The sequence below is a fragment of the Rhinatrema bivittatum genome, chromosome 1 (genome assembly GCF_901001135.1).
Source record: "Rhinatrema bivittatum chromosome 1, aRhiBiv1.1, whole genome shotgun sequence".
Classification (NCBI taxonomy): domain Eukaryota; kingdom Metazoa; phylum Chordata; class Amphibia; order Gymnophiona; family Rhinatrematidae; genus Rhinatrema; species Rhinatrema bivittatum.
Genome location: NC_042615.1, coordinates 291,681,008 through 291,707,100, shown reverse-complemented (window position 1 = coordinate 291,707,100; position 26,093 = coordinate 291,681,008). Strand labels below are relative to the sequence as shown.

General features: G+C 42.3%; 1 protein-coding gene across 1 annotated transcript in view; it reads right to left on the bottom strand.

The window, feature by feature from the left end:
* The window catches only part of ANK2 (ankyrin 2), a 573,506-nt gene that overhangs the window by 19,943 nt on the left and 527,470 nt on the right, over positions 1 to 26,093 (bottom strand). Inside the window, 8 exon segments of the mRNA XM_029608082.1 lie at positions 3,914 to 4,078; positions 7,364 to 7,402; positions 7,404 to 7,448; positions 7,955 to 8,047; positions 8,302 to 8,344; positions 10,187 to 10,468; positions 20,754 to 21,033; positions 25,647 to 25,793. Of these exon segments, the coding sequence (XP_029463942.1) occupies positions 3,914 to 4,078; positions 7,364 to 7,402; positions 7,404 to 7,448; positions 7,955 to 8,047; positions 8,302 to 8,344; positions 10,187 to 10,468; positions 20,754 to 21,033; positions 25,647 to 25,793 (1,094 nt within the window).

Below are 26,093 nucleotides of genomic sequence, written 5' to 3'. Positions count from 1 at the left end.
GCGCCTCATGAAGTCTCCGCGGCAGGAAACCCGGCTGCTGGCACTCATTGATGACGTCATACAGCTGGGTATAAAAGAGCCAGCTATGCTCCACAGGATTGCCTCTGCAACAGGTCTCCCTGCTCAGATGCAGTGCATGTTGCTCCTGCTTTGGTTCCTGATCCTGCTTTAGTGCCTTGTCCAGCCTGCTCTGTGGCTTCCCTTCATCCCAGTCCTTCTTCAGTCTATTTGGCACTGACCTCTGCCTTGGACCTGGATCTCCCTCTTACCTGATGCCAGCCTCTGACCTCAGCTATGAACTGTTTCTATGTCCCGCTTGCGGCCTGCCTCAACCTCCAGCTAGCTCCTGGTAATTTTCTCACTGCAGCCTATCCAGACCTTGGCCTTGCCCCAGACTCTCTCTCTGTCCTGCCGGCCCCTGGAACCCAAAGGCTCAACCCACGGGGAACGGGACTGGTATAGGTGAAGCTCCAGTCTTGTCCCAGTCCAGGGCATTTTCGCCAGCTGTTAGCATGGGTCTAGAAGGTTCACCTACTAGGCTTCGTCAATCGTGCTGCAGCATAAGGGTCCACAGTATCCTTACAACTTTTCAATCTAATAAATATTTGAAATTATTCATGGATGCCTCTAGAGGAAAATATTTTGGTGCTTACTTCAAGGATACATGGTATACTGAGCCTTGGTATACTGAGCCTTGGCTTTCCTCCTTGAGGGGAAAGCTGAGATAACCAGAGAAATTACTTTCCTTGAATTATTGCCTATAATAGTAACTTTGACAGTCTGAAGCTCTGAGATAAGACATTCAGTAATATAAAGTGGTGCTTAGATCTGACAACATGTCTTCTGTAGAAATTATTAACTGATTATTCACCAGAACATATGTGATAGTTAACCTACAAGGGAAATTCCACTGTTGTATCATAACCTTGTGCTGTTCTTGTGCCACTTTATTTATTTATTTATTTATTTATTAGGTTTTATATACCGGGGTTCCTGTATGGGATACAGATCACCTCGGTTTACAGTAAACGTTAACTTTGCTCATGGGCTGTACATAGAACAATAGAAAACAAGAACAGTAGAAAACTTCGCTCGTAGGCGATACCAATACAGAAGATAACGGGAATTGGCACAAACTGATACAACGGGTACATTAACTTTGCTCATGGGCTATACATAGAGCAATAGAAGCCAAAACAGTAGAAAACTTCGCTCGCAGGTGGAGCAGATAACAGAAGAAACAAGAATTGACAAAAGCTGGTATAACGGGTACAATTGGTGCCACTGATAGGGAGGAATACAAGAACTGGTCCAGTTAGTATCTAGAAAGAGATAAATAAAGCAGGGGGCAGGTATTAGCGTAGGGGCAGGTATTAGAGTTGGATGTAAAGTAAGGAAAACAAAGGTGGGACCAGACTGGGGAAGCCCAACGAGGAAATGGAGGAGGGGTTACTACAAGAGAACGGCAACAGAACATTGCAAGAACATTGTTGACAAGCGGTCTTATTTCAGGTTGCTTGCTCCCAAGGCAATTATTTCATAATCCTCTGTTCCCAAAAAAGTTTGAAGGAATCTGATTTTTAATTCAATTTCTGATAATAGACTGAGGGGTAGATATTTTTTTAAAATGGACGTGGTTATTTTATAACATGCGCGCGTCGGTACACGCAGGCATGTTAAACTCGGCCTGTGAGGCTTTACCACACAGTATAGCTGACTTCATTCAGTATTGTGAAAATCAGGGGAGGAGCTGGAATGGCCCATCTCCAGTCTGGCTTGTGGCAGATTTCATACTAGCACAAAAAGTAAGGGATCTCATATACAAGTAGTTCCTCTCGACTATCTAGTATCGTATTTTTCTCAAAGATATTTGGGGGAAGGACCCAACTAAGCTATCTGCAATATTCAAAATTATTGGAGGGAGAGGAGAGGAAAAATCAAAGGTGCAAAGGGCTAATCACAGGCAACCAATCATACAATAGATTTTGGTGGACTTCTTTGTTACCCTTCCCAGTAGAGATTTGAATCGGAACCGGAATTGGTTCCGATTCTGGTTCCGATTCACATCGTGAATTATTTTTCGTGCAGCCCGATCGGGTTTTTTTTTATCAGCTGCGCCCGAGCCGATAAACAAAAAACCCACCCCGACACTTCAAAACAGCTCCCTTAGCTTCCCCTACCCTCCCGACCCCCCCAAAACATCTTAAATTACCTGGTGGTCCAGTGACATTTAAGAGGTCCCGTGACATTTAAGAGGTCCCAGGAGCGATCTCCTGCTCTCGGGCCGTCGGCTGCCACTAATAAAAATGGCGCCAATGGCCCTTTGCCCTTACCATGTGACAGGGTATCCATGCCATTGACCAGTCCCTGTCACATGGTAGGAGCACTGGATGGCCTTCACCATTTTTAAAGATGGCGCTGGCCGTCCATTACTCCTACCATGTGACAGGGGCCAGCCAATGGCACGGATACCCTGTCACATGGTAAGGGCAAAGGGCCATTGGCATCATTTTTATTATTGGCAGCCGATGGCCCGAGAGTGGGAGATCGCTCCCGGGATCATCACTGGACAACCAGGTAATTTAAAACGTTTTTGGGGGGGGGGGGGGTAGGGTGGGGGAAGCTAGGGGAGATGTTTTAAAGGGTCGGGGTGGGTTTAGGGATTGTTTTTATGTGCCGTTTTTCCTGCCCTCCCCCGAAACGATAAGAGAACCCCATGAACAATTTCGTGGGGTTTTCCTATCGGTTTCGGGGAGCCCCTGATTTCTGATGACTTTGAAAATATCATACGATATTTTCAATCATCAAAAATACGATTCACATCCCTATTTCCCAGAATGTGCTTTAATGATTATGAAACAGCTCTGCTCCGTAATGTGGCCAGGCTGGCATTTGTGGGTGCATTCCACATAAGTGAGCTAGCTACTATTCCACACATGTAGCTGTGGCAACAAGCCTCCAGAAAGAATATGTAAACTTAAGTGCAGATCACGTGAGGATCCAGCTCCACATATCAAAAATAGATCAGCAAGAAAAAGGGATGGCTGAGGGGGGATATGATAGAGGTGTTTAAAACATGAGAGGTCTAGAACAGGTAGATGTGAATCTGTTATTTACTCTTTCGGTTAATAGAAGGACTAGAGGGCATTCCTTGAAGTTAGCATGTGGCACATTTAAAACTAATCGGAGAAAGTTCTTTTTTACTCAACGCACAATTAAACGCTGTAATTTGTTGCCAAAGGATGTGGTTAGTGCAGTTAGTATAGCTGTGTTTAAAAAAGGATTGGATAAGTTCTTGGAGGAGAAGTCCATTACCTGCTATTAATTAAGTTGACTTAGAAAATAGCCACTGCTATTACTAGCAACGGTAACATGGAATAGACTTAGTTTTTGGGTACTTGCCAGGTTCTTATGGCCTGGATTGGCCACTGTTGGAAACAGGATGCTGGGCTTGATGGACCTTGGTCTGACCCAGAATGGCATGTTCTTATGTTCTTTAAATCATGGTAAATGGCTAATCTTGTGCACGGTCAGAAGCTTTAAGCTATTCATATTAATGAGACCCATGGTAGGCTCATGTTTCCTGGTGCATGCAGACAGGTTCCCTTTTGATTGATGAAATTTCAGTTTTAGCGGGTACTCAAGATGGGATCATGCCATCTTGAGCTATGAATATGACAGCATTCATAGGTCTGGGGATTACTGTCACAAAGAGGATAGGGCATTGGCAATCCAGCAGATTTATGACATATATTTGGAAGGGCAAGTAAGAAGGAAAAGTTTTTGGAGGGGAGAGACGCCAAAATTGCAATACAGTGGGCAGGATCTGGGGCATGGAGGGAGGTGGGGGCATCTAACATTTCCGCCTCAATTTTCTATTGTGGGTAAGGCTCAGGCTGTAGGAATACATCACCTCAGACTGCTCGCTGTTGCTCTTTAGCACTGTGCGCTTCAAGACTTTGGAGAATGCATCTCCTTCTTCAATAGTGATGGGTTCCTGTGGGGCTCCGTGTACAATGACGTCCTCTTTCTCTGTGCCATCTGGTGAAACATATCTTCTGACAATCTTCCTTGTGATCTTAGTGGGCAAAATGAGGGAAAATAAAATGCACTTTTCTCAATAAGTGTTTCAGGAACTGAAAACACCTATTTTATAAAACAAAGTGTTAATAAGTTTGGCAATTTGCACGGACATTGGCTAGACTGCCCCTCATTAAATGGACATTAACCTGTATGTACCTGGTCGTTTGTGCAGTCATTGCACACTTTTTGAATCCTCTTCATCTTGCCTATTTTATCACCCTGCCTGCTTCAGTACAACACTGTATAAAATGATTATGTTGTCTAAATAAACTATATACCTTTTCTAATGTATAAATTACTGTTCCAGGGTTTTTATTATTGTATTTTTTGACCTGGCAATCTCCTCCTGCAACTCTGGGCATCAAGCTCAAATAGAACTGGCTTCTATTAGCAACAGTGCCATAAGCCCTCCTTTGCAACTATCCAGGGCCTGTCCCTACTTTTCTTTATCCTTAATTAGCCCAGCCATTATAGTGATGGTCCTTGGCTGGCAGCTACAATTCATGATTTCTTCCACAATCTGGTGGTTACGACCAGTAGGTGTCCCCAAAGAGTGTTCCTATATTTGGGTGAATCAGTATTTGTGGGCATGACTGAGAGGTGTGAAGAGTTTCGATGGAGCATTTTTACTTTTTTTAGGCTGCGGTGAGAGGTTGTTTTTTTTTTTTTTTTTGCTGAATATTTCCTGAATATCTTCTTTTCCAACCGTTGCGATTCAGATTGTTTTTTCCAATATTCCCCTCTATGGGTGAAAAGGTTTTTGAGCGATTTGAGTCCATGGTTGGTTGATTTGTAAAAACATCAGAGATTCAATCAATCAAATCCCATAAGGGTTTGAGGGGTAAAGGGAGAAACCCTTAACAAAGAATTAGGAAGGTCTACCTTAAACAGGAACCTGTTGACTCACTGTGAAAGCTCTACAGCTTAAAATAGACCAAGAGAAAGAAGGAAGTGTATGACAGTGGGATAGACAGCAAATAGCTGAAGAGTCCTTGGGTAAGGAGTCCAGGGAGTTAGCCCAAGCTAACTAAATCCCCATTTCCAAAGAAGCAATCCTGGCTGAGGAGAAGCCCAAACTCTACAGTTTAAGCTGTTAAGAAAAGCTGGTGCTTGATTGTAAACCAATAACTAGAACTGTTTGGGCTTGCTTACTGTTAAACGTTTTGTGGTCATGTGAGAGCTGGACTGTCACCTTTTGACAGGACACAGAGTGAACAAAATGCACAAACAAACCTGTTCAAACTGAAGACTGCTGTCTGAAAAGGCAACCTTTAAAATAGGAAAAACCTAAACTGGATTTCCATAAAGAAGGAAAAACTACCTAATAGCTATGTCTATGTAGTATTTCAGAGGAAAATAAAAAAAAAGCACCAAGCTCCTCGAGTCAATTGGGTAGCAGAATGAAAACAAAAATGTTCCTGATCCCATACATGCATCAGTTTTTCTTCTGACCTAAATCTGTTTCAATTTTCTTTTGAAAAGTGTTATTGTTGTTCTCATGAGCATCTCTGTTCTTGGAGTTTATGAGCTAAATATTTTATATTAAAAGTCAAAGGTAAGGAGTAAATTATTATTATTTTAATGCAAAGCTCTTTCCATAGAGCTATATATACCAACCCTAAAAATAAACTTTACACATATTCACAACAGTGCAAGTGGATCTGTTTCAGTTATTAAGGGACCAACATACATGTGATTAAGTGGGCCTTACAATTTTTTATTCAAAGAAAAGAAAGGGGCGGATTTTAAAAGCCCTGCTCGCGTAAATCCGCCCGGATTTACGCGAGCAGGGCCTTGTGCGCCGGCGCGCCTATTTTCGATAGGCCGCCGGCACGCGCAGATCCCCGGGACTCGCGTAAGTCCCAGGGTTTTCAGTCAGGGGGTGTCGGGGGCGTGTGGGGCGGGGCCGATCGGCGCGGCGTTTTGGGGGCAGGACGCGGCGTTTCGGGGGCGGGCCCGGGGGCGTGGTTTCGGCCCAGGGCGGTCCTGGGCGTGGCCGCGCCCTCCGGAACCGCCCCCAGGTCGCGTCTCGGCACGCTAGCGGCCTGCTGGCACGCGGGGATTTACTTCTCCCTCCAGAAGGCATAAATCCCTGGAGAAAGGTAGGGGAGGGGTTTAGATAGGGCCGGGGGGGTGGGTTAGATAGAGGAAGGGAGGGGAAGGTGAGGGGAGGGCGAAAGCGAGTTCCCTCCGAGGCCGCTCCGATTTCGGAGCGGCCTTGGAGGGAACGGAGGCAGGCTGCGCGGCTCGGCGCGTGCCGGCTGCACAAAATCGGCAGCCTTGTGCACGCCGATCCTGGATTTTAGCAGATACGCGCGGCTACGCGCATATCTGCTAAAATCCAGCGTACTTTTGTTTGCAACTAGTGCGCCAACAAAAGTATGCGAACGTGCCGTTTTTAAATATCTACCCCAAAATGAATATGTTTGCACAAAATATTTAGTGCTAGATGAAAAAAAATATTTTGCAAATATCATCTCTGAAAATAAACATTTTTACAAATTATTGGAACATGGAACTTTTAATCCAAATAGTATCTCGAGAATAGAAAACGTGAATATTTTCCAGTCAGAACTAGCTGTGCATTACCTTCTAGACAACAACCCCCCCCCCCCCAAGATATTTTCAGCAAGGTGTCCCTATGAGCAGTGTCAGAATATAATTAATTTTGAATATAACATTTTTGTTGATTTCAAGTACAATTTCACATTTTGAAGTAATATAATAACGACAGTACCCAACTTTCAGCAAGCATCATTAAAAACTAGACACATCAACAGAGACATTTTACATCATCCATAATATTTGTTGTATTTTCAAGTTCATTACATGTTATTCTTGCACTTGAAAATTTAGCTTTAAGTAGCATGCATAACCAACCATCCAGTTTGTTACAGAAAAAGATGTAAAGAAAAAAAATTCTTGATAGATATGTTTGTCAACATGTTAAACTATGCTACACTTTGATACCCAAAAGCTGGAAAATAATCAATTCTGATTACTTTATTTCTTAAGGCCCTTATGGTTGACGGAAACAACTTTCTCTTGATCTTTTCTCTATAGCATTCAAAGTTTTCCTTTTATTAAAAATAAATGTTAAAATGACTTCTTAAAGTAAAATAAATATAAAATTATATACATATATATATGCACATCTAAATGAGTTCTCCTGGGAAAGGATGATCCCTATAGTTACAGCACTTTGTATGTGTGTATAGATTTAGAAAAGTTCCCCAGGAGATTTATAAAAGAATAATCTTTTGGATGTAGATTACGATACCTTCTTTACAACAGTGTGTCCATGTTCATCTGTATACTCTTTCTTCTGTCACAGTCTCTGGTGGAATTTCAGGCATATCATCTCCCTGCAGAGAAGGAAGACATGCCACCAAACAGTGGTTTTGTGTAAATAAATGACTGTTTAAATGAGGAATATTAGATTGTTAATGAAACAAGTTTTGTCAAGGGGAGATGGTACTACAATGCAAGGCTACATAAGCAGGTCTACATACAAAGTGTCAAAAGTGTGCGCTATCAAGCCATATCATAGGTAAAATGGGAAATAAACATTAGTTGATCTCACAGTGCTGCAAAAACAAATAATGCATTTGGCCATTCTCTTTGAGTTAAGTTCTATACATATGCTGTGGTTGACAGTAGTGTAGCAAAGCACTACTGCACGGCGCATACTCTTCCACAAACATCCATAGAATAATATATTTCTAGTTAATAAATGGCCATGCAATCTCAAGTGAGCATGCTGACTTTGCAACTCCACTACCAGCCAGGTGACTGCCTGACAAATCTGATAGGTTTATTACAGGGGATCTAGGGCGCAATGGCCCCTGGCACAGGGACGTGCAGTGGGTACCTGAATAATCACCCGACGGCGAATGACCCTGGTGGTTACCATCTCATCCTCATCGGAGCTGGCCTCCAGCTCACCTAGTTCCTCTGCCAGCTCCTAGTGGAAGCATGGAAGCAGTGCACTGTTTATCATCGGCAGCTGTTACACTGTGTGAGAAAAGTACTTGCATGCCTTTCTTATTGATCACTAAGCAATGTACTTGGCTGTGAGAGGTGCCAATTATTTTTCTACAATAAGTAATAGGTTCCTATTCACAACAGTGTTTTCTAAAGCACAGTGGGACTTCTCCACTGCTGAGCTAATAAAGGGTATTGTTTTAAAATTCTCCTTATAAAACGGTAACCTCCCACCAAAACTATTTCATTTGCTTTCTTGTCTGGCTCATTCATAAATCTGTTTCATATAAAAAGAATTCCCCAATATAATCAGGCTTAATATTCTAGACTAACCAGTTGATTTCCAAAGCCCTACGCATGCCAAAGCCAGGAGATATGCGCGTGACTCGGCCCAGCATACGCCGCACGAGTTTTAGAAATCACGCAAGTGCGCGCGTATCTCCCGGGACGCACATAAAAAGAAATTTTCACAAAAAGCGGCAGGGCGTGCTGGGCCGGGACTGCACCATGAAGTCAACTCGTAAGCAGTTACGCGCACAAAGCTGTGCCGGGGTCTCCTACTGCGTAACTTTACTTCTTTATGGATGGCGTGTAAGTCATGTAATAAAAAAAATAGGCTAGTCAGTGAGGTTTTAAAGGTCAGGGTAATAGGGTAAAAGGGAGGCAAGTTAGCTAGGATTAGGCTTAGGAGTCCTCTCCTTAACTGGGGAGAACTGTGAGTGAACTGGGGAAAAGGGCTATTGTTCTGGTGAGTGTACCTACTAAAATATCCCCCACATGCTTGTGAGGTAGAATTTGCATGCACATGTACGCGCGCTTATGTTATAAAACTGACGCATCCATGTGTGCGCGCCGGCAAACGCACGCACGTGTGTGCTTGCACGCGGATCTTAATATCGACTTCTAAGGATGTGCAAAATCAGAATTTTTGGCTCACAGTTCCATACATTTGAAAAACTGTGGATATATTTGCAAACCCAATATGAGGCAGCTTTCATGATAATGCTGCAATTTATGACAAAATCTGCTGCGGGTCATGGAACCCATTGGTGAAAATCTGCTGCAGGCCTGCAGCACAACCTGTTGACCTGTAGCAGATTTTTACCGCAAAACTAAGCAAAATTTGTTGCAAATTCTTTACTACAAACTATGATAAAATCCACATGGGATTTCCACAGATGCCAATAGGGCAGAACTGTAACTAGTTTACTGCCTTTGCAAATTCATTTGTACGTTCATATTCTGGACAACAGAAATGCTGCTAGCTGAAAAAACCTTGTTGGAGACGAGCAATCTTCAGTGACAGGCACTGGAAATGTATCTCATTTCACCATTAACTTCCATATTCTGAGATGCTTAATCCTGATGTGCATCATGGGATCAAATATTTACTGGAACTGCACAGAACCATTGGTAGCATAGTCAGAAGAAAACTGTCAGCTGTATCATATTTATGCTGCTGATGTGCCTATTTAAAGGGGCACAGAAGGCTGTGTGTTTGGATTTTTGACATTGCAGGATAGATGTGAGAATTACTAACCTAACATGTATCAGCACTTAAACAGATTATTTTCTGTCCTGAAGAAAGCAAGAGAGAAAACTCAAGCATGTACTTGCTACATCAAACTATAAAATGCCACTGGACAGCTGATGGTACAGTTATGGAAGAGAGTGGAATGAGGTTCAGGAGGTCAGAATTAAGCATCATTGGATTATGATACTTATCAAACTGCAGTCCTAGTGAGTGACAGTAACAAAGTACTAATGCTTTCTAAACAGACTAGGCAGTTTCTGGTGGCCTATCCTAAGTGTAAACTTTTATGCCTTATTAAATAGTCCCTAAGTGGTTATGACAACCCAAAACTTGCCACAGATAAAGTAGCTTAATAAAACTGCATTGCATTCAGCTGTTGCTACCTGACTGGAGATTTTGGGATATGTCCTGCTTTTTTTTTTTTCCCCCAAGTGCCACTGCATCATGGTCTTCCATTGGAAGTGATTCAAAATGCCTAGATGGAGACAGGATTTGTTGTGGACCAATGCCAAGCTGTTTTAAAGATACTTGGGAAGAATTTAAAATTAGACATAAAAAGTACATTTCTGCTGTTTTTATCTTTACCTTTCAAATGATTCATCTTCATAATATCTCTCTGGATGTTCGTCAGCTGACTCTTCTATTAGAAGGTCACGTCCACTTGCAGACAAACCTTCCTGCTGGAAATTCAACACCTCAGGATCTTGTACAATGGGAGATGAGTCCTGGTCATCGGATGGGGTGTGAACATAAGGCCTCTCGTATTCTTCATGTCTTGATTTGAATTCTGCATGCTGTTCATTATGAAAGTCTGTTGCTTGCCTTGGCGCTGATGACTCTGATAATTTTCTATCTGGAGTTGTGGCCCTATGAAGAACAGATTCATGTCAGCTGACTGCTGTGGACACAGCTTCAGATATTTCATTTTCTCCTATATGAACCTCCTATCTCTAGAATAAATACTATAGCTAATCCTGAATGGCCACAATAGCAGGCAACAGCTTAAATGGAGTTGGCTGCAATATACTAGTATGTCTAGTCATGATAATGATACCCTGTGGCCTTGCTCACATGAGCTGTAAGCAGTAATTCTGACGTTTCTTTTGTGCAAACCAAGCCAGGAGCGCTATGTTACCAGGATAGTTTGTTCTGATAAAGCTGAAACAAGTTTACATGTACGAATATCTGTGGTTTTATATTTATGCACTACAGATGGATCATTCCACAATAAATAAGCAACGTGTAATACTATATTTTACTTTGGACTAATTGCAGCACTGAATACAAGTAAGCTTCAAGAAACTTGGTAATTTTTGCAAGCTTCCCTACCTCATAAGTTAGCCCAGTAGGTACAACACTAGTTATCTACTACTCCTTTTCTCTTATTTATGATCAGCTGAATATAGTTAGAGCTTGTCTGTCAATGCAAACATTTTGTAAATTAACTCTGAAAACAGCCAAACCAACATTTTCAACATACTCTGTTGTATGTGTTGTCAGTGAATTAGTAACTTCAGAGGATTGATTCTAATAGGTGTTGGGCTTACCTAAAGGGAAAACTAATTGTTGTGCTCGTGCCTCTTCTCGCCCCTCGCTCCACCCTCTCTGCCTTGGATGCGACTCCCTTCGGCTCTGACGAAGAATGTAGCCGCGGCTTCTCTCCGCCTCTTGGTCCCAGTACCCCCGGGCTGGCCTGACTCTACGGATCCGCCATGTTCTCGATGATGTAAGGGCGCGTGCGCGCGCTTCAGACTTTGTACCAGGAAGGGCGTGAACCTCGGGGGCGTCCCCCCGTAGTGACATCATCCATTTGCACTTTAAAAGGTCTTTGCTAACCTCTAACAAGTTAACAAAGAACTCCAACGGGACTTGCTTTGGCAGTCCACGATACTTGCAACAACGATCCGAGTCAGCCGGGGAACCCGTCCCCATTGCTCGGCCTTTTCAAACTTACCAGGAGTACCCGCTCCACGGGGGCTCCACTCTCTCTTCTTGATTTCAGATTGCCAGAACACTCAGAAGACTCCTCATTTCCTGGAAGCGATCGCGGACGTGAACGCAGTGAGTTCTATTACATAGGAATCAGTACTCGCTCCACAAGGGCCTACATTCCTATTGCTCTGAAGACTCCCTTCCATCCAAGATGTTATCGCAGATACAGAGATCAAGAGTTACATTGGCAAGATTACAGATGAGAACCGGTACTTGCTCCACGAGGGCCCGTGTTCCTAGAATCTTATACAGACTCTCTTCTGCTCTAGAAGCCATTTCATATACAGAAATTGTGAGTTCTTATTACAGACTGTTTGTGGGAACTAGTGCTCACCTACGGCTCCTGTTCCTGAATGTACTAAAGACTCTCTGTGGCATAGAGACCATTGCAGACATCTACTATTGTGAGTGTACCATCTTGTATCCAGTATACCCTGTCTACTCACTACTTCTAGTCTCTCTCTACAGCTCAGCAACCCAGAGATTATATTTGAGTATCAGAAGGACTTCAGCCTTGCCGGACACAGCGACTCACTACTGCCACCCCTGGTGCTCCAGCTTCCAGTCTAATAAAGAACTATTGTGTATATCTCATATTCTAGCCTAGCCGGTGGTTCATCTCAGGATCTCCTCCTGGGGGAACTGTCATCTGCCATCAGCCCAGGGATTCACCATTTCCTTCAAGTGGTCATTCCTTTCACTATTGTCACCTTGTGGGAGCCAATCACTACAGACCACTGACTCCGTTCACGGAAGTATTATATAGACAGCTACTCCTCTTTCTCTGAGGCTTGCCAGCAGCTTATACACACACACAGATTGCTACTCCGTAGTGGGGGGCATGATAGATTGCTATCTCAGTAGCGAAGTACTATATACCTATTGCCAACTCCTCTTCCGTGGAGAGTTGATCCATAACAGATTGCTACTCCTTAGCAGATTGGTAACAGCTAGCTACTTCCTTTCCTTACAGGAGCATCTAACAGCAGTTCGCTAACAGATCTACAGATCCCCTCTGGAGGAGCAGGTCATGACATATCGCTACTCCTTCCCCTTTCAGGAGTACAGCAGAACAGCTTGCCAACTCCGCTCTCCTGGTGGAGTGAGCGACAGCAGATTGCTAACTCCTCCCCTCTGGAGGAGGCGAGCGTAACAGATTGCTAGCTCCTCCCCTTTTGGAGAAGGAGAGCGTAACACTAATTGGTTTGGAAAAATTGCTAAACCATCTTAGAAATAATTCTTTGAGTAATGTATTCATTTCAACAATCAAACAACAATAAAAGTTAACAGATAACAGACCCATAAAATGAAAGTTGAGAACTTGAGGCTCTCTCTTGCCTTAGGAGATAGCATGTTGCGTTAGCAGTATTGGCAACCAGGAGACGGAGATGCTGTAAATGTGTGCACTTAAGCAAAATGATACTGATTGCTAAGTGCTTGCAAAATTAATGTGGTATAACTCCTTTCTAGTAAGAAGATAACAATGGAGGTCAATAAGAGATGCACGGCACTATTTTAAATGCTCTTATATGTTAGACCGCGAACCCTAGAGTAGTAACAAACCTAACAAAACTCTGGCAGAATGTCTCCAGGTGAGATGCTTGTTAGGAATCTTCCTCTCTTTGATCTCAAGGAGCACATGGATTACCAGTCTCTTTACCCCTTAAACTAGGTAGTCAAGATACATTTCTGAGCCACATAAATAGCTTCAGCCTGAGGCATTTCTTTTTCATGCTGCCAAAAAGTTCATTATGCTTGCTGAATAGATATTCAACTCAGGCCCATAGGCATTGTGTGTGTGTTTGGGATGGGGGAGGGGGCAGGGCCCCCATCTAATGCTCCAGGCTGGTGCTAAGTTCGCCTCCCTTTTCCCCAACAGTAGCCTTAACCATTTCCTCCCAAACTAAACAAACTACAACTATGCTCTGGTTTTTAGCGCATGATTATTTGCACACCTTCCAACTTTGAAGAAGAGAGATCACAGTAAATTGCTGCACCAGAATTCATTTTGCACTGAAGTCCAATTTATTATTTCTCAACGAGAAGAGCCAGTAAGGGAATGAGTGACTGATAGAATGAATGAATGAATGAATGAGAAGGGTGGCGGGGGGGGGGGGGGGGGATGTGATACAGGGCGAGTGAGATGATGTAATGGAGGTGGAGAAGGATAAAGAGAGAAGAAGAGGCAGAAGGCTAAGAAAGTCAAGGCAAACGAGAGGGGGGTGATGAAAGAGAGACAGAGAAGGAAACATGAAGGGGTAAGTGCTGGAAGATGAGAAGGTATCAGACATATGTGGAACAAAGGAAGAATTAAAAAGAGGACACAACAGGAGAGGCTGTAAGCTATACGAGATCCTGAGGGAAAGAGGGGGGCAGTGAGAAAACTGATGGGAGTAGAAGGAATGGGGGGGGGGGGGGGGGCAGAGACTTGGAGTCTCATCTGAGGAGGGAGGGGTCAAGATTGAAAAGGTTAAGAACTCCTGTCCTAAATAATATTCTATACCTCTCACATTTTATAAAGTTTGCACAAAACCTTGTGTTAGAAAATAAATGTAGCAGTAGTGGATTTCTTGGGGGGTAGGGAGAGGCACAAAGGCAACTGTATTGCACCAAATAGAAAATAACAAGACATTTCCCCAAATATAATGATTTCTTATTTGCCTTGAAGTTATTCTCATTAGTATGCACAGATATGGGAACAGTGAGATCCATCCAAGAAAATTCTAAAACTACGAATGAAATAGATGTCAGATCATATTAATACCCCTCATTGTCAAATCCTGCCAGCTGACTTTGCCCTGTTTCTTTAGCTCAGCTTCCTCTTCATGTGATGTGCAGCACAGGGCATTAGACTGCAGTGCAACTAGCCTGAACCCCGCCTTGTGCGACCTTGAGCAAGGCCCTAACAGTCGGTTTCCCATAAACAGAAAGGCTACAAATTTCAAAACTCTGCAGGTAGGAGAAATGTCTGTAGGCACTTTACCTGGAGATTTTGCACCAGTCTTTGAAGGGAAAGCGCACATACATCCTTTTCTCTTTGAAAAACTGCCCAAAGTGCCCACAGATCCTTGCACCTAAAATATGTACCTGTGCCCACATACAGGGTGGGCAGTTTTCAAATAGCCCTTTATAAACATCCATCCAGACGGGTAAATAGCTTTAAAAAAAAAATCACCCTCAAAACAGGAAATCCCTTTAATACATCTGGCCCTAAACCACCACTGGCTCAGTAGTGCAGCTGCGCGCTGAATATCTTGGCCAAGTTAAGCCAGAGAAGTTTATACAGCTAACTTGTGCAGCCAGATAGCAGCAGAATATCTGGCCCACTATCAGGCCGATACAGTACAGTGCGCTCCGACGGAGCGCCTGTGTGCACGCCGGGAGAGCGGGTATTCGCCCGCTCTCCCGCCGACTTTACTGAATCGGCCTGTATGTCTGGGAGACGGCCTCCCGCCTCTGATTTTAAGTTCCATTTAACTGCATGAATAGTCATGTTACATTTTATCTCTACCACACATCAAAGGAGATGCAAAAAATAAATACGGCAACTATTAAGCGAACTTAAAAATTAAAATGTATTTCATTAGAATAATATGGACTGCGTTTATTCTTCGCATCTCCTTTGATGTGTGGAGGACTATTTGGAGTGCAACTTTCCCTCTCCATTTTTCTGTGTTTTGGACATTTCATTTCTGTACATGACTCTCAGATGAAAAAAAATCTTGCCAATGGGTGTATTACTCTTCATAGCACTGACTTTTAAGGTTCAGCATCTCTGGGTTTATAGTTTTTTTTTTTTTTCATTCTTTATTTATCATTTTCAAATTACAATTAAGAATCATTGCTTTAGGCAGTTTACAAGACTTTGGATATAAATAAAATAAATTCAGGTAAAGAGTTCCACAAAAAAAAATAATTCAATATCCAATTCCTCTGGTGAAAAAAATATATATAATATAATGATTGTAAACTCTACCTATTAATTTCTAAGTACTATTCCAAGAAAATCAAAGCTAGAGTTAAGGGCATTGGAAAACAAAGTGAGAGTTTCTTAGGAATCAAATAATCAAAATTGGCATTAACATAGAACAAACTGGAACCAATCCTAAATACCCCTTAGTCAGCCGGGGAAGATGTAATAGGTCTACGGGCATCCAGAAAATGCCGGAGCTGCTCTGTTTGAAAAAAAATAAAGGATTTGTCTCCTTTTCTTAGACAACATTTACACGATACCGAAGTGTGAAAACATATCCTAGAGATACAACATCCTGCCTTAAAGAAAGAAATTCTTTCCTTCTAATTTGTGTGATTTGAGTTAGATCCGGATATACCGGTATTCTAACGGCTTGTCCATGAAACATCAAAGGAAATTTTCTGAAGAAATTTCGCATCACACCATTCAAATCTTGGACAGTAATAAATGCTACAAGTAAAGTGTTTCGTTCTAGGACATCCATTTCAGAATTTTCTAGGAAGCTGGTTAGGTTCATTGGAATAGATGGAACTGGAACAGTCCCTGTAGTGGAAGGTCTGGTATTCAAAAACCTACAGAAATTTATTGAAGGCATATCTTCATCAGTATATCCCAGGCCTTCCCTAAAGAGTCTCTTCAAGGTAATAAAAGGAATTTTGCCAGCTACCTTGGGGAAATTTAAAATACGTAAGTTAAGATGCCTGATGTTGTTTTCTAAGATTTCCAAGCGTCGGGAACAGGCCATCTGTTCTCTTACTACAGCTGCGTTAACAGCCTGGAGAGACTGAATTTTACTTTCAGCCTCTGAAACTTTATTATTAGTCTCTGTGGCCTGTTCCTGTATTCCAAGTATCTTTTGTTGGAAATTATAATTTAAGGAGTCCATTTTCTTTTCCAGCCTTTTCATAGACTGCCCCTGTCCTACCATCAAGTCCCACAGTGACTCCAATGTCACTGCCTCCGGTCTAGTAGGTGGACTAAGGGACTCACCAGAATCGCCGAATGCCGTTGTTACCGGGGATCCATCTACCGGCGCCTCCTCCTGCTCTCCTTCACCTCGGGAGGCTTCCAGGCTCGAGGTCCCCGAAGCTATCGCACCGGCAAAGCTCTCTCCTGCCTGCGCGTGCTCCTCTGCTCTCGGCGTTCTCCCCGAGTCACTTTCCACCCCCCCCTTCGCACTGGCCGCGTCATCAGCCTGCGCCTGGGGAGCGACTCGGTCGGGGTCTCGCTGTGCCGGAGGCGGTCTGACGTCGGGGCTGAGAGACGCCTCGTCTGTTGGAGCACCCTGCTCTCCCCCGCAGGGGCTCAAGTCTGATTCATCGGTTCCCTCCTCCTGTTCCAGCTGGCGCATGAACCGTACGATGTCTAACTGCCCCGGAGGAGGTAAGGAGTCTGGTGGAAAGATCCTCACCTTCCCTTTTCTTTTGGAAGGCATAACTTGTAATAAATCACGAAAAAAGGGAAAACTTTGGGGAAGCAGTGTTCAGCGACGTGTTCAGCGACGTGTCTATGCCGCCATCTTCCCCAACTCCTGGGTTTATAGTTTTACCAACATTTAACATCATCAGTTGTATTCTGCAGAGCCCAAACCTGTTGCAGCATGCTTTGAATTCTTCTCCTGGAAAAGTGTGATTATAAATTAATGATGATAATGATGGTATGATTTGATATGCTGATACAATAACATCTAAAAAAAAAATCTGAACATATCTCAGTCCTTGAAATGCTGACTTTTGTTTTTATGAGAACTGAAGCCAAGACATTATTAAAGAGATGTTTTAATCTGGATTATTTCAAATGCTTCCTACCTTTTGTGGGTATAAAGTGGTAAAATATAGTGCTAGATCAGCTGCAAACTAAAAATTAATTGCAGCAAAGGAGTCAGCCGGACGACGAAGGGGTAATTCTGTAACATTGCGCATAAGTTAGCCAGTATAAATGCACATAAATAACACCAATTTTCAAACAGAACTTAAGGGGTCGATTTTAAGACCCACGCACGCACGTCCATGTGTGTGCTTTTCCCGGTGCGCACATATGGACACGCTGAATTTATAACATGCATGTTATAAAATCCGATGGCCATGCACGCATGCATGCCAGATTTTAAAATCCGTGCACGCATATGCGGTTGGCCCACGACATGCGCACGCAGGGGTGAGAAATTTTATAAGCTACACATGGAAATGCGATTGGTTGGTCCCCAGTTCCCTTCCAGTCCGCTCCAATTAAGGAGTGACTGGGAGGGAATTCCCTAACCCTACCCTTCCTACCTTTTCCCCTCTCCTCCCCAACCTCTAACCTAACCCTACCCAGCCCCTAATTTTTTATTTAATACCTACTGCTCCTCCAGAGCAGAAGTATCTTCCGGCGCATGCTTCCCTGGGACAGCGGCTAATAGCCCTGTCCCGGCCTAACCCCCCCCCCCCCCCACCCCTCCCTGCCAAGATCACGCTCCCTGGGCCACCCCTTTCAGCAAGCCCGGCACTTTGGGCGTAATGGGGGTTAACCGCGTGGCTGGGCCCATTGTAAAATATGCGCAGCATTTGCAAGGCCCGGCCATGCCCATAACGCCCAAATGTACGCGCGTGACTCTTAAAATCGGACTATATGCACCTAAATCTGCTTAAAAAAATTATCTGGGTAAAACTATGCATACACAATTGCACCTGCTAATTTGTGTGTGGAATTTTACTGAGAAGCTTTCCATGCGTATTTTTAAACATCTGCCCTGACTATGGGCCTCATTTTCTAAAGTATTGCAGGCCCCGCCTCCGGACCGTCCCGCCCCCAGACCACCCCTTTAGTAAAGCCCCGGGACTTACACGCGTCCCAGGGCTTTACGCACATCACCGGGCCTTTTTAAAATAGGCCCAGCTCGCGTAACCCTTTTAACATCTGGCCCAATATTTCTTTACAGAGAATGTGATGAATGCATGGAATGGCCTCACAGTGTAGGTGGTGGAGACAAATACAGTATCTGAATTCATGGGATAAATACAGGGGATCTCTAAGTAAGTGATGGGAATTATAATGCTAAATTAATTGGATGGATGGGCAGACTAGATGAACCATACAATCTTTTCTGTTGTCATATTTTTGTATTTCTAAGAATAAAACAGAGAATATCATAATACCTCTGTATTGCTCCATGGTGCACCTCCATATGTGCAATTCTGGTTGCTGTAGCTCATAAAAAAGATAGCAGAACTAGAAAAGGTACAGAGAAGGACGATCAAAATGATAAAGAGGATGGAATGCCTCCCCTATAAGGAAAGGCTAAAGAGTTTAGGGCTCTTCAGCATGGAGAAGAAACAGCTGAGGGAGGATATGAAAGTGGTCTATAAAATCATGAGTGGAGTGGAACAGATCAATACATATTGTTTGTTTTATTCTTTAAAAATTAAAAAGACTAGGGAACACTCCATGAATTTATTAAGTAGTACATTTAACACAAAGCAGAGAAAATATGTTTTCATTCAATGCACAATTAAGCTCTGGAATTAGTGCTGGAAGATACGGTAAAGGCAATTCACGAAGCTGGGTTTAAAAAAAGGATTGGACAAGTTCCTGGAGGAAAAGTCCATAAACCGTTATTAACCAAGTAGACTTGGGGAAAGCCACCGATTATCCCTGAGTGTAAGCAGTATTGACTCTATCTTCTATTTGGGATACTATAAGGTATTTTTGATCTGGATTGGCCACTGCCGGAAACAGGATTCTGGGCATGATGGACCCTTGGTCTGACCCAGTATGCTGTTCTTAAATATGTTTCTAGAGGATGAGCCCAATAGCCATTATTTAGCTGAATAGCCACATGTATCACCACCTCCCACTTCTGGCAGTGTGCAGTATGGAATTGGATTTCCTATTTCAGACTGACCACTGTCATTGACAGGATGCTGGATATGATGGACAATTATTATGACCCAGATTCTTAAAATCACTTTTTTTTTTTCTACACATTTGCCGCTGTACCGGGGAAGCGAATCCTGGTGCGCGCAAGTTGCTACTGCTCTGTTGGAGCAGTAAGCAATAAAATAAGAAAAAAAAAAGGCAAGCGAAAGGGTTAAGGGTAGGGATTCCCAAACCTGTCCTGGGGACCACACAACCAATCGGGTTTTCATGATATCCACCATGAATATGCATGAGATAAATTTGCATATACTGAGTCTCCAAGGTATGCAAATGTATCTCATGCTTATTCATGGTGGATATCCTGAAAACCTGACTGGCAGTGGGATCCCCAGGACAGGTTTGGGAAGCCCTGGTTTAGGGGGTGGGGAGGAGAGGGGAAGGGGATGGGAGATTAGGGTAGGGAACTGGGGAAGGCCGCAATGCGTCACCGTGCAAAACTTGCATAATTCCTCCACCCCTTGTGCGCGCGGCCCAACGATTTTATAACGTGCTCGCCGGCACATGCACATGGACGCACACGCGCATGTATTAAAATCTACCCAATTGTGCATAAACAATATAAAACTCTTTGAAGTCCCCAGTAGAGGGCTGAACCATCCCAAGGCAAGGAACGAGACGTTTTCCTTCGCACATGAATACATGTGTGGGTATGCAACATTCAATTGTACCATTATGCACCTGTGGGAAGCAGGTCAAATTGTTCGATTTTTGAGTTGCCCAAGTTGAAATGACTCTATTAAAGCAATAGCACTAGCAAAACATTTTTGGGATATTTAAATCCATGGTTAAACAGACAAAATCATTACAATCCCCATTTCATTCTGTTTCAGGTTCTATATCTGATGAGATCTCAATGTACAAAAATTCTCAAAGCTCCTCCAGGTTAGGCACTCCCACCAATACAAATTTAAACAAATCAGAACTCTATACAGGAATCACACTGATAACATTTATGAAAAGAGCACATATAGCTTGAGAATAAATGCCTAGAAGAATATTGCTCAAAACAAATAGTGTGACCATAATAAAGGTGCCCATTCTTCCAAAAAAGCATGTGAATAAAAATAAAATATTCTAAGACAAGAAGAAAAAAAGCCAAGTTTAGAATTAAGACATGGGCAAGTGGATGCTTTGAAGAATTTTGCTGCTTCAACGCCCACAGCAATTTCAACTATACTGCCAAACACCTTATTTTTTTCTCTAAAACCATAGTCCTTGAAGAAACATGAGATAAACAATGCAAGGGCTTGCTTATAGTTTGAAACTTACAGACATTTCTGTTGTCCAGTTGTTGAGCCTTCTGACATAGCTCGTGGCTTCCCCGAGTGCTGCACTGCTATCCTCTCCCTCTGTACTTGACGAGAGAAGTCGGACAATAACACATCTGCCTCAGTTCTTGGCATGTTCTCTGGCAAAGTGTAACTAACTGATATGTCCTCCTCAGAGACAATGGGAGGGTGATCAGGTGTCTCACAATCTTTAGACTCTGGACAAACCCCATCAGCCCTGTGTCTTGAGATGTTCAGCTCCTCCGTAAGTACAGAAAATCCTACAGATGAGAAATGACACAGTTTAATAACATCTTATATTTATATAGATGATGTTGGCAAATAAGTATCACTTGTTACACCTACCTGTATTTGTAGTACCTATCTACTGTGCTGCCACAGATGCTTCTAGATCTCTGATCATCCCCCTCGCTTGCTCTGCCACTTTGAATCTGTTCTAAGTAAGCTTGAATTTTGTAATTGTTTTGTCTCTTATTACCTATGCTAAAAGTCTGTTCAAGATCTCCTCCAACCTCTCAGTAAAAAAAAACATCCCTACCCCTCACAAAAGTGGGTCCCACTGACCATCATACTGAGTCCTTTGGCTTTGCCAACATATTACTCTGTTTATAATTATCTTCCCATCTCTCAGACTGACTTGCTTGGTCACCAATCTTCTATATAGATCAGCATGGAAGGCCTTGCTGAAATACATATGTCACATTTAGTGAATCTCTTTGTCTATCAGTATGGGAGCCTCATCAAATAATTCAATCAGTTGTGTGGCAAGATCTCCCACTTTGTGTTAACTGTGTTGCCTAAAATCCCATAACTCACTGGCTTCAAATTGTTACATTATCCTATACTTAGTGATTCCATAATTCTGCTTACTGCTGATGTCAGCCTAACAGGTCTGTAATTGTCTGTTTCTTCTTTATTCCCATTCTAGTACAGCAGTACTACATCTGCTCTATTCTAGTGTATTGCAACCTTCCTTGTTTCTAGAGAGACGTTTAGTAGAGCTCTGAGGGGCCTAGCCAATACCTCCTTGAGCTTTCAGCACTGTAGAATGTACCCCAACAGGTTCCATTGCCTTGTCTGCTTTCAACATTGCCAGTACTTTGAATACTACCTCATAAAATGGTAGTATGTACAACCATGTGATGAAGTGGCTCCCTTACTTTGGTTTGAAAGATATTCCCAGAGGAAGGACTATAAAATGACAATAATAAGACCATATTATAGGCCACAAAAACCCAGGGCAAGGAAGAATTCTCTATGGACTATATCTCCCAGAAAGACCAGGGAGGCTATAGAACAGTTGAGCTTTCTGATGGTGGAGTTCCTTACTGTTGGAAGAATGAGAACTCCAATCTTCCTGGAAGCATAGCAGAAGTATATAGGGAGAGAACCAGAGAAGAAATGGAGGAGGGGTGAAATTTCCCTAGGGAGAAGAGTGGTAAAACCCTCCTTGAGGATGAGGAAGGAGAAATAAAAGAGGAGCCAGAGGAGATGGAGGTGGAAGGGATAGGTGAACCCAAGGACATGGAGATAGAGACCAACTGAGGTCAGTATTGTTTGAAATTGAAGAATTTTCTTCATTTAGCCTACAGACTCAGAGGGAAAGAGAGTGTGGCTCAGAAACCTTAGAACAGTGTTTACAATGTTTGGCAATGTTCTTATTGAGTCGAGGGCAACAGCAGCCTCTAAAGAAAGAGGAGACCATGGAAAGCCAGAAGAGAAGTGAATTTTGTGGTTGGCAACTGCAATGTGGAATTGACAATAAGACTCTGTTTTGGCACTGTCTAGCTTCCCAGAGGGAGGATCATGACAAATGCATACTCCCTTTTATTCTCGGTCCATCACCCTCTCCTAGTATGGTATTGTGAATACTGACCAAAAGAATTGGTTCCAGAAACCTGCTTTTTTTCGTCATCTTCATTAAACCTGTCCTTGCCCTTAATTCTGACTTTTAGTCTCTATCTTTTCACATATATCTCAAATGTCATCTCCTGTCAGATTGAGCAATGCACTCCTCCATTTCAGCTTTTGCCAAGCTATCTTCTAATCATGTTATATGTTGACTAGTCATACAAGGAACCCTGCAAAAATTATGCTTGGAGGTTCAACAAATTAACAACAATGCAAAGATTTTTACCATTGATAATATAAAGTTTAGTAAATAGAAAAGCACTGAGTGCTTGACAGCCTTTTCATCTATTGCATAACACAAGAACTGACTATGGCAGGATTCTAAATCATATTAGCAGGGTTGCTAAATCATATGAAACTCTAAAAGGTCAAAGAGGGGAAAACACAAGCCAATGGGCAAAGAGTGAGGTACAATGGTATCGGGTTTGGTTACATCTCTAACAGCAGCGATACAACTATGTTAGGCTGCCATGGTTATAACTCTAACTAATCTGGGATAAACTTACAAGGAGCAGTGGTTACAACTGAATAGAAGTGGTAAGACTATATCAGGTTTCCAAGAAGACTGGGTAACCTACATGGAGCAGAGGTTACTAACCTAACAGTGGTGATATTGTGCATCACGCTTCCAAAAAGATGGGGTAATCTATGAAGTGACCATTTTAAAACATCAATGAGCATATGGAAGCCAGATATTTTTGGACCATGACCGTGCTACTTTTGGTGGCTGGGAGGATGTTACAAAACTTGTTGGCAAGACATGGAAGGGGGGCTGGGTGCTAGATTAAGAACAGAAATTTCAACAAGTTCTGAAATAGTGCTTTTTCTTCTACTTCTCCTGGTAAGCTAACAGAATGTGGACATGCTTAAGAAACTTACGACATACTTCCATGTCTTATGGAAGATAATGGTAGGAACAGAGATGAGAGATCTAGTAAAAGATATGGGTAAGGGGCTGTTGCTATTGGTTTAACTATGTGAATCTATTGATTTAGGTTTTGGTTAGCTCACAGCAGCAAAATGTTGTTATTGTCAAGTTCCAATGTATATCATCATGTCTTCCATGTAGGCAGCCATTTTTTACTGGGTTTCTAAATATATCATCAGTTTCTGATACTTGGAACGATTCTCTTTTGTTATCCCGTCTCTGTAAGTTGGGCATTACATCAACTGTCTTTGCCTGGTTTACATCTTATCTAGGCAACTGCTGTTAGCAGGAAACTTTACAACAGGATTCCTCTTCACTTTTTTGCTCAAGACAGGAACTCCAGAGGGCTCCACCTTATCTGCCAACTTATTTAATATTTATATTTGTCCAATTTGCAAATTGTTAGCAGAGTTAGGGGTTGGCTACTGTCTTTAAAATGACATTCATTTTTCGTTCTAGTTGTATCCTCTATAAGTGATGACTTGATGACAGTATCAAAATGCTTAACTATAGTCTTTTTTGTCAATGGATGACTTCAGGATGATCTTGCAGACCCTTGTACTTTTGGGCATTAAGTATTACAACTCTTTGCATCTTGGCTTACCTAGACAACCTTGAAAGCTTTGTGAGTGGTTAAACTTAGTGATCATATTTCTCTGATACTCATGCTCTGTGCTGGCTACTGGTGTTATGGAGGCTAGAATTTAAAGTTGTGATTCTTATATACAAAGCATTGAGTGGTGATATTCCAATGTTTTTGAACTGTATTAAAAATCTATAAGTCTTCTAGTTGTTTAAGATTTTCTGGGAGAAAAACCTTGCCTGTGCCTGTGCCCATGGTAAGACTGTCTGAGACATGAGCTAGGATGTATGTGGTGGCCAAGTCCAAGCTCTAGAATTTGAACCCTAATGAACTGAGATCTGAAACATGTTTACAAACTTTTAGGAAATGGCTTAAAGCTTTTTTTTTACTCAGGCATTTGGTCTGAATAACATGAGGCTTGGGCAGGATTTAATAATTATCTTTAAAATTTGTTAAGCATTTCAGACACATGCTCAACCAGTCTAGATGCTGCTGCGGCTAGTCTATATAAATATGGCATAAGGTTTAATACATTTCAACTTTTTTTATTTTATTGTACTGTGGTGAACAATACATGCAGTTTTTGCTTGGTAATCATCTCGCAGCATCAATGTAGTTTTGTTTATATGATGCCTGATGTTTAGTTTGTTGAATTTGTGGCACTGTATGAATGCTGAATTGTCATCTGCCTAGAACTGTAGATACATGGGTTACAAATCTTTTAAAATAAGATAAATGAAAATAAATGTGTTCATCTACCCAATCTGGCAGAGAACCAGAGAAAAGATATCTAGATGGGGCAGACTAGCTGAGCCAATTGGTTTTTGGCACCAGATTTCAACAATGTCAATGCTAACAGGTCAGTAGTGGTCAGGTTTTGTCCAACAAATTGATAAGTAAAGTTTGACTTAGCAGGCCATGGAGTAGCTGGAATGCAAGCAATAGAATACAACTCCCCAGAAACCAACCAAGTTTATGCTGACAGAAACACTACTGGACTTAGGTAGACTGATGTTTGGGTAACAGTTTCAGTTCTTGCAACTGTTCAGGATTATTACAAAGCTTGTGGTAAGACACTGGGAGGAGGAGATGGATGCTGGATTAAATATGGACTGTCTATGCTCATCTACTCAGGATGGTAGAGAACCAAAAAGATAGCTAATATAACTGACTTTGATAAGGAGCAATATCCTACCAGTGGTCAAGTTTTTACAGCTGGCAGCTGAGATATATAACTGGGTACACTGATTGGGCTAATTGGTCTTTATATGCTGTTATCTACGTTGTTGCTATGCATTTCCTTTCCCTTGCATCTGCAATCATATGTACTGTTCCCATCTAATAATATCAGCAGCTACACTTTCCAATTCTCAGGCTTAGTATGTTGAAATATACTGCCACATAGATGGCATAAGTAATGACAAGTGAATTAAATCATTTATTGTGCTTACCTTCACTATGATCTAGTACTACTGTTTGCTCAAGATCTGCATAGGTGCGATCAGCGTGCTTTTCGATGAGCTCCATGGCATATGTTTCCATTAGGTGAACAATATCCATTCGGTTAATCTTCGTAAGACATTGGATAAGACCTGTGTCTGTGATGTCACAAAGAGACAGTTGATCAGAATAGAGTTTCTCTGGCTGGTTTTATCCTTCCTGAAAAATGGACCAGCCATACTGTATGGGTGCCTGCTTTATCCCTGTACATGTTTACATTGGTATGCATGAGTGAACTTGCACGCCTAGGTTCAACAAAACCGTATATTAGTAATGGAAATTGTGCTTTTCAATAGAATGTTTTGATGTAAAATTCAAAGTTTTAAAGCTGATACACTTATAAGATTGTAAGATTGTCTAACACAGGAGTCAGCCATGTTTTCTAGGCAAGGAGATAG